This window comes from Haliotis rubra, unplaced genomic scaffold (genome assembly GCF_003918875.1).
Source record: "Haliotis rubra isolate DU_JTF1 unplaced genomic scaffold, ASM391887v1 Scf274, whole genome shotgun sequence".
NCBI lineage: Eukaryota > Metazoa > Mollusca > Gastropoda > Lepetellida > Haliotidae > Haliotis > Haliotis rubra.
Genome location: NW_025766825.1, coordinates 1,300,060 through 1,308,930, shown reverse-complemented (window position 1 = coordinate 1,308,930; position 8,871 = coordinate 1,300,060). Strand labels below are relative to the sequence as shown.

Here is an 8,871-nt window from a genome sequence, read left to right as displayed (position 1 = left end):
TACATAAGACATAGTACAAACAATAGAACCCACAGACATTTGTATCCACAGATTGTAACTGGTGATTGTTACGTAAGTAAGAACCAGCATAAACCTTTAAATAGTGGTCAAATGTAACATTAACAGGATCTCCTAAGCTATCAAAGATTTCGGCTCTATTGTGTTTAAAGTACATTGCAATCCAGTGACGGCCGCTGTTTTGTCTGATCTCAGTATTCACAATAAGTCCTACACCTTGTCTCTGCATGAAAGGTGTGATAATAGGAAGCGTATCTCTGGCATACACCCCCAAGACATGTCTCTGTAGGGTTGAATCACACTGAAGGGCACACATCAACTGTGAAGCTTTCATCTCTGTGTTTACTTGATAAAGACGTTTCGAGCCTGATCGATTTCTATGATGGAGTTTCTTTCACTGAGAATGATGCAACTCAAGGTTTGGGTTAGTGCAGTTTTGAACTCAATTTCCAACCGCACATTTCCAGATTTCACCAGATTGAGGTATTCAGATTCTCCACACACCTCTTCCAGCTGGAAGACAAACAGTGCATTTCCTAACAAAAACTCTTCTCTAGAAATACAGTTTCCTTGATTTTCTCTCCAAAGTCCCGCACCATCAAACATGTTCACATAGCTGTTCACATCATCAGCACGGGTTGGGCGACCAGGTACACTGACACCATTCACATAGAGGCTGACAGTTTTGAGCATACTCGATTGAAAGTTGAAAGGATTCCCATCATATGCCCCATTCAAACTCTTGCTTTCCACAAAGCCAACGATGTAGCGATTAGCAATGGGGTTGGACACATTATCAATGGTGTGCGTCAGTTGAGAAACGGGGATGCTGTTGACCTTGACCTCAGACTTAGTGAAAGGATAGAGTGCATTGGAGTTATTTTGGAATAGGGTGTTGTGAGCTAGGATCAGTGCCGGGTTGACTTTGAGTTTGCATATTTGGAGATATGCATCGAGTAGCTCAATGGTATACTCTTGTTTAGCTTTACCACTCATCAAACAGAAAGCAGGTGATGATCTGTACAATTTCAAAGTCAAATCTACTCCATTGATCAAATGTCTATTCATACCAAACACATCTTCATACAAAGGACCAGACATGGTCAGTTCTTTGCTTTTCTTGATAAAGTTACCACGTGCAGTCAATCCATAATTGGTTCCAGTGACAGAATTGGTTGATTCAATGGCACTATTGTTTCCACCCTCATCTTTGTAAAACAGCTGTGATGTCATTTGGGACTTTTTGGCATCGGCTCCATAGTTAAGCAATGTCTTCATCATGCTCTTGTAAGCATAATGATTGTTAGTCGAAGACACCAATTGGTTCTGCATATACACTGAAACTTGAGAAAACAACGCCTGCATAAACAGATTGACGGGTGCCACGTGTTCATCATTATCCAATACTGTACCATCCGAATGAGTGACTTTGAGTTTCATATGCAATCTTGTTCGCTTCAAATCGATGTAATCGCTGCCCGAATTAGATATGTGAAATTCCAGTGGGGAGGAGTCATTAATTTGACTGAGGGGGCGTACATCTACAAAATAGTGTTGTTGGATGCTGGTCTGATATGGTGGCAGAGTAAATAAGTTTAATGACCTCGGAATCAATTCTTCAAAATCTTTGCTATTCAATAAAGACATGTTGTTCAACTGAAGATGTCGTTTTCTTTCACGGGCGTACACTTCAGTACTTTAGCTGTCTTGGAGGGAATGTTGCCTGTCTGACGTATCTTCCTGGTTGTGATAACCTGTTCACCTGCAGCTCTTTTTAATGATCTATGACGCTTCTCTTTAGCATTTGCTCTCTCCACCACACTTTGGGGTTCTGAAGTTATCTGCAGTTCAATTTTGGGTTCACCCTGTTGAGCAACAGGCCGGAGAGATGGAATAACTTTAGGGACAGTTTTTCCATTAACAACACCAGAAGTACCTGTCATGTGTTTTTTGAAGTAATTCTGCCATTTGCTATAATCAGGGATATACAGAGGAAGGGGATCCATGTTCAATCAGCAAAGGGATAACGCCTCAAGTGAAGTGTTGCATGAGTCTCCTCTTTCAAGAATGACAATGGTATTCCATTGCTCGCTTTTATACAGATTTCAATGTCGGGTGACTCTTTGACCATTACGTGGATATTGTATTCATTGGCAAAGAAAAAGTTGGGACCATTCCTCAGGTCAATGCGTCTTAACAAAGGTAACTGGGTATTCCCCACCTGTGAACTATCACACAAGTTACACAGTACATCTACATAAGGATTGATCATATGAGTGAGGTCTAGCTTTCCAAAGTTTAACTCAGTTAAAGACACAACCCAAAATCCATCAAACACCAATCTTTGGCTAAGCTTTATGCGAAAATGATAGGGGGTGTTATCCTTGAAATAAGAATTTTGTGTGTCAGAGCTCTTGAGAAAAACATATTTCTCCATCATAGATTTTTCAGTTGGTTTTCTTCAACATATGAATCAAAAGAACTAGGCCAACCTAACCAGCGAACCAAAACGTATGTCTTTCCTCTCATGTGTTTCTTTTTTAAGATCTTTTCCACTTGCCACTCAATATCTTCTTCTTTATTAACCCTCTGCAGTTCAGCAGTGTAAAAACTCCCTTTGATAAGTTCGTCGTGGAAATCTTTGATTCTGTACAGAGGTATATCTTGTTTTTTGAAACGTTCTGTTACTTTAAAGAGTTCTTCTGTCCACTTCAGATCAAGTTCTTTGCTGAAAGGTTTCCTCAGATATGGGATACGGACAAGGTCACCTACTTTATATCTGTATTTCTTTATCACTGAACTTTTTGCTTTCTTTGGTTTTAACAAAGGTTTGACATACAAGTGTTGCCATACTTCCAATTCATTGCTTTTATTGACTTGAGCAGGAGATAAAAGGGGTAAAGACGAATGTATAGTATGGTTGTAGTTGTACACTAAATCAGGTAGAACACTGAGATAATGTTTGGTGTTTTTGCGTGTCATGTAACGCGTGATCAACGATTTCAGTGTTCTGTTGAAACGTTCTAAATAATTACTTTTAATGTTTTCGTTGCGTGCGATAGTAATGATAATATTTTGTTTTTCCAAAAAAGATTTGAACACTCCCTTAAACTCACTACCACCATCTACGCGTACCTTTCTTGGTTTCCTTTCTTGAAGCATTTTTCTAAAGGCTTTCAACACGGACTCTGGCTTCTTATTTTCCAAAGGAAGGACAAAGGTAAATCTACTCAGTATGTCAATCACAACAAGCAAATAACGTATACCCTGATTTTCTGTGCTGTAACGGGAAAGATCGGCAAGGTCCACATCCCACATTTCGTCAATGGAATTCACTCTGACTTTCATCCTTTTAAATCTATGCTTGATTGGCTTGTATAAACTGTAAGCATCTTGGTTGTTAACAAACCATTTCACCTTTCTGAGCTTAACATTAGGTTGAGGTTTCGTCTTCAATACCTGTCGAAGTTTGGATGGTCCATAATAGGCTCCTGGATTGTGAGGATCATAATAATACTTTTCTAATGCTTTTTCGTGCTTCTCTGTCAATTCCCTGTTCATCTTTTGTGAACTCACAATGTACTGAATGGAACCAGCTGTGTCAAGCAATATATATATATATATATATATATATATAACATGAAGGTATAAATAATTATACAACATATACTTTAATTAATAGAGATTCAAGGTTACACAGATATACAATGATAGGGATACATTCACAATTATTGAAACTGTCTGTATCAAGCAATATATAACATGAAGGTATAAATAATTATACAACATATACTTTAATAAATAGAATTCTAGACTACACAGATATACAATGATAGGATTACATTCACAATTATTGAAAGCGATTTTCTAACAATAACATCTTAACAACACGTTGCTTCAGTTCATTAAACCAGTCTGATGTTTTAAAATGGGTGTCCCGATAGTCTTTACAGCGGTATGAAACTATGTTCACATGATTCAGAGATGGATCATCACTAAACACTTCCACCCATTTCTCAATAACGTGTTCATCATGGAGTTCAGACATGGCAGTCATGAAAAGACGATCAACTTGATCCTGTTCTAACATATCCTTACATGTGTGGATCAGTTCACCCTCGGAATCGAACATACATCCAAAACACAAATCACAGGACAGCCGTCTAAGAATTTTAGACAGTTCCAAAGTGTAACACAAAGTGAGAAGATTTTCAGCGTGTTTTATGTGATTTACACTGTCTACTTCGTCGACGCACGAGAACTTTCTCGTCTTTTTGATGATGATTCTTTTAGTTGCTCTAGAATCATCTTGAAACTTCCTCTTAGCATCCTTGACACATTCACTGCGATCTTGAAACCATTCATTAGACTGCATGACTACTGTTTCGTCCAAGCTGTGTGATGAATGCAGAACCTGCTTCCATGAGTAGAAAGATGCTTTATCATTCAGTTTACTGTAAACAGAAATTAACACTTTTCAATCACAACAGTCTTGTTCATAAGCTCTTGCCTGACCTCCATCAAAGCTTTTCCTAACCAGTTTTGTCCCTTCCAGTCAGATGGATTTAATAGCTTTGGGTTGTGAAGAGAGAGTCCAACACCCCACCGTCTATCATATGGACTGGCTTCAGCCAATATTTTTGGAGAGGTGTTTATTAACATATGTTGAAGAGCGGAAGACTGAGTAAACTTAGCCAGGTTGACTTTCTTCACAACACTGTAGCTCAACACATCCCATTTATGTTGAATAAAGTTTTTGACACATCTACCCAATCTCTTCTCTTGAACAGGAGAAGAGGCTTTTAAAATGTTTTGAGCTGTATCCACATCACTAAACGTCATTGCCTTCATGTACATGTAATACTGCTCAGCACAGTTGAAGGTTTTACCATCAAGATCAATCCTAACAGGATAATGTTGACTAAATGGTGAAGATTTTGTATAAAAGAATACGAACCGATCTGTAACTCTTGTTCCCATGATATCTGTTCAGCAAAAGCACACCTTATCCGTTGCTTGTAGTCAGTACAAATAACATTTCTGTAAGCAGTGGAAGTAGATGGGTACGAGCATGCGCACACCTATCGGTGAATTCAAACCATGTCATTGGCTAATAGATAATAATCATCATTGCTCATTGGTGGATTTTGAAAACGTGCTGAGTCATCAGGTTTTTTAAAGAATGTAAAGGGATGACTCATCATGACACTGTTCAACCGTTTACCCCTGAGAATCATCCAGTCACGCTGTCCTTTCAAAGCTGTTCTATATATAGAGTACTCCATGCATTGAGTATCATTCGGTCATGCCTCCCTTTCTTAACTGTTCCAATTGTTGTGTCACTAAGCAAACTGTAATTCAAAATATAGCGGGGAAACATCTATTCATGACTATTTTAGGAAGAAATGTGTAGAATATGGAATGAGGAGACATTTGTGCTGTGGAATATGGGCTGAGGGGGTGTCTGTGCCGTAGAATATGTGAGGAGGAGATATGTGTGCCATAGAATATGTGAGGAGGAGATATGTGTGCCATAGAATATGTGAGGAGGAGATATGTGTGCCATAGAATATGTGAGGAGGAGATATGTGTGCTGTGGAATGAAATTTATATCTACTTACATAATATAGAGACTGCATTCAACATGAATTGTCCTCCCTGTACGGCCCTTCAACAATGTGTCGCGTGGAAACAAATTTCACTATATGTACAGTTCCTCCTTTACAAGCCATATTTAGGATGTTATCACAGCATCATCCACAATTGTTAGATCAGCCTCATGCTCAACAAGTAAGTTAAAGACAGCCTCATGTCCCTGACATGCTGCAATCATTGCTGACGTGCAGTCGTCCTCATCTCGACTGTAAATATCAACCAGTTTGTGTGTCAGGAGCTGCTTGATTATGTCGACACTGTCGTGACGACAGGCCAAATGAAGAGACAGATCAGCTCCCCATTTCACAAATAAATCAAACACGTCTTTACGAACTCGTATTTTCGTGTATTGTATGCATTACTGGCGTCAAGCCGCCATCATGTCGACTTCCGATTGCCACAATGTTATGTTTCAAGAGGTACTTTATCTCAACATTTTCTCCTTCACAAACCAAATGAAGGACAATTTCTTTGTCATAACCCACTTGCGACAGATATGCTCCTTCCTCCACAGGAACGTCAAGCACATTCTAATATTTGGTGTTTGAAATGAAACATGAATTATATGAAAACGAAAAGACTAATGATATATTTCAGGCATGGACACGTCTTGACGACGCTACTTGCCTTTGCATGTATTTGTTATGAGTTAAACAGCATGGGTAAAACAGGATAAAACACCTAGTATGATCACAATTTGATAGTGACTTGTGAACCTATGGTTATGACACAGTGGATGATGCCCTTAGAAGAGTCTTTATACGACTTTAAAAGTATCTTTTGTCACTTTTTGTCACGCTACCAAACTGTGACACCTATCCTCCAAACTCTTCACTGGCTCCCTGTATCAAGCAGAATTCAATACAAACTTCTTCTTCTTACACACAGCTGCATCTATGACATGTTTTCTCAATATCTTAAAAGCCTCATTCATCTCCATGTTCCAAGCCGATTGCTCCGCTCGTCAAACTCCCTACTGCTTACAAAGCCTCACGTCACAACAACCATGGGATCAAGAGCGTTCTCTGCTGCAGCCCCCTATCTCTGGAACATCCTACCACTCGCCCTAAAAGAAATAGAATCTGCGGACGCTTTCAGAACTGCCCTCAAAAGTCATCTTTTCAAACTCTCTTTTCCATAGACATTGTCTGCAATCTGTTCTCTTTATAGCGCCATTGAGCAATATCTTTTGGAAATAGGCGCTCTATAAATCAATTATTATGTTTTACAGATTAAAGATAGTATGCAGCAGAGAGGGTTCGGGTGATCCTGGCACAGTCAGGCTGGTAAGGCTCATCATCAGCTCAGGGCCCTTGCCCCCTCTACACGCAGCCCAGACAGCGAATGGGACTTCTCCCAGGAAACGCTGCCTAGTCGAACCCACCAAGAACTTTCCGGAGAATATGAAGGCTCCCCAACACTGCAGCCTTCTGCATTACCCAGAGTGTCAGAAGGGCTGTGCTCCCGGTGGAGAACCCGGGCACTCTCCTGATCTGCGCCAAGAGATCAGGAGGTACCAAACCAAGGGCACCGAGAACAATGGGGAGCCTGATGACAGTGTACTTGGGATGCCAGCGAGACATTTCAAAGGCCAGGTCCGCATATTTATCATGCTTTTCCTTAATCTTGCCAATCACATTGGTGTCAAAAGGGACAGAAAATTCAATGATATAAATAAATTCATTGGCTTTATCAAAAAGGACAAGATCAGGTTTGTTAGCTGGAATTCTTCTGAGGCTGTATATGGGCCTATTCCACAGAATTTGAAAGCATCATTTTCGATGACGCCCTGGACATGTTCAGGGTCGTACCATGGATGGACCTCGGAGTCAAAGCCACAGGCATGTCGGAGACGGTAGTAAAAGCAACGAGCCATGCTATCATGTCGTTTAAGATATGCTGTTTGTGCAAAGGAAGGGCATCCACTGACAAGGTGTTGGACAGTCTCTGTAAATTCATTGCAAAGTCGACATTTCATGTTAATATTCTCTTTAAGAATCACATTTAGGCGATTACGAGTGGGAAGTGACTGGTCCTGAGCAGCAAAAAGGAAGCCCTCAGTTTCACATTTAAGACCAGCCGACTTCATCCAGGCGAAGGAGTCGGTGGGATTGCTATTCTGTTCAACACACTGCATGTACACACGATGCAATGGCTTCTCAGTAAGCTTCTCCACAAAAGACCGACTCTGGGAAGACTTGGTAAAGGACTTCACCTGGTTTACTCCCATCGCTGTACCGTCCAGCAGTACATTGCCATCAGCAAAGTCAACCTCAAATTTCAGATTCTGTCCAACAACCTTGGCACGCTTAAAATAGCTGTGGAATTCCTTGCTTTCATCATGAGTCTTCACATGCATCACTAGAGGATCATCCGATAAATAAATATGTGCAAAAGTACACAATAAAATTCTGTCATGAAGAGCCTCCACATTAATCAAACCCCGACCTCCAGAATTGATTGGCATATGTAAACGGTTAAGAGAGGAACGAGGGGGGTGGGCTCTGTTATCAGACATGATCCTTCTGGTCAGGCGGTCAAGACTAATCAATTATTATTATTATGTTTTACAGATTAAAAATTGCATGCAGCAGAGAGGGTTCGGGTGATCCTGGTACAGTCAGGCTGGTAAGGCTCATCATCAGCTCAGGGCCCTTGCCCCCTCTACACGCAGCCCAGACAGCGAATGGGACTTCTCCCAGGAAACGCTGCCTAGTCGAACCCACCAAGAACTTTCCGGAGAATATGAAGGCTCCCCAACACTGCAGCCTTCTGCATTACCCAGAGTGTCAGAAGGGCTGTGCTCCCGGTGGAGAACCCGGGCACTCTCCTGATCTGCGCCAAGAGATCAGGAGGTACCAAACCAAGGGCACCGAGAACAATGGGGAGCCTGATGACAGTGTACTTGGGATGCCAGCGAGACATTTCAAAGGCCAGGTCCGCATATTTATCATGCTTTTCCTTAATCTTGCCAATCACATTGGTGTCAAAAGGGACAGAAAATTCAATGATATAAATAAATTCATTGGCTTTATCAAAAAGGACAAGATCAGGTTTGTTAGCTGGAATTCTTCTGAGGCTGTATATGGGCCTATTCCATATATTATTATTATTATTACTTTCATTCAGAAGTACCATCGTACTCTCGGTAGATGTTTACTGTCACTTTAAATCAGAACACACTGACGTCATATCAGC

General features: G+C 40.7%; 1 protein-coding gene across 1 annotated transcript; it reads right to left on the bottom strand.

Moving 5' to 3' along the window:
• Window positions 1-360: 360 nt before the first annotated feature.
• On the bottom strand, window positions 361-1,299 carry LOC124280817 (uncharacterized protein F54H12.2-like). Its single transcript, XM_046716798.1, has one exon. It carries the CDS (start codon window positions 1,297-1,299, stop codon window positions 361-363), a length of 939 nt encoding a protein of 312 aa, XP_046572754.1.
• Between the last annotated feature and the right edge of the window lie 7,572 nt (window positions 1,300-8,871).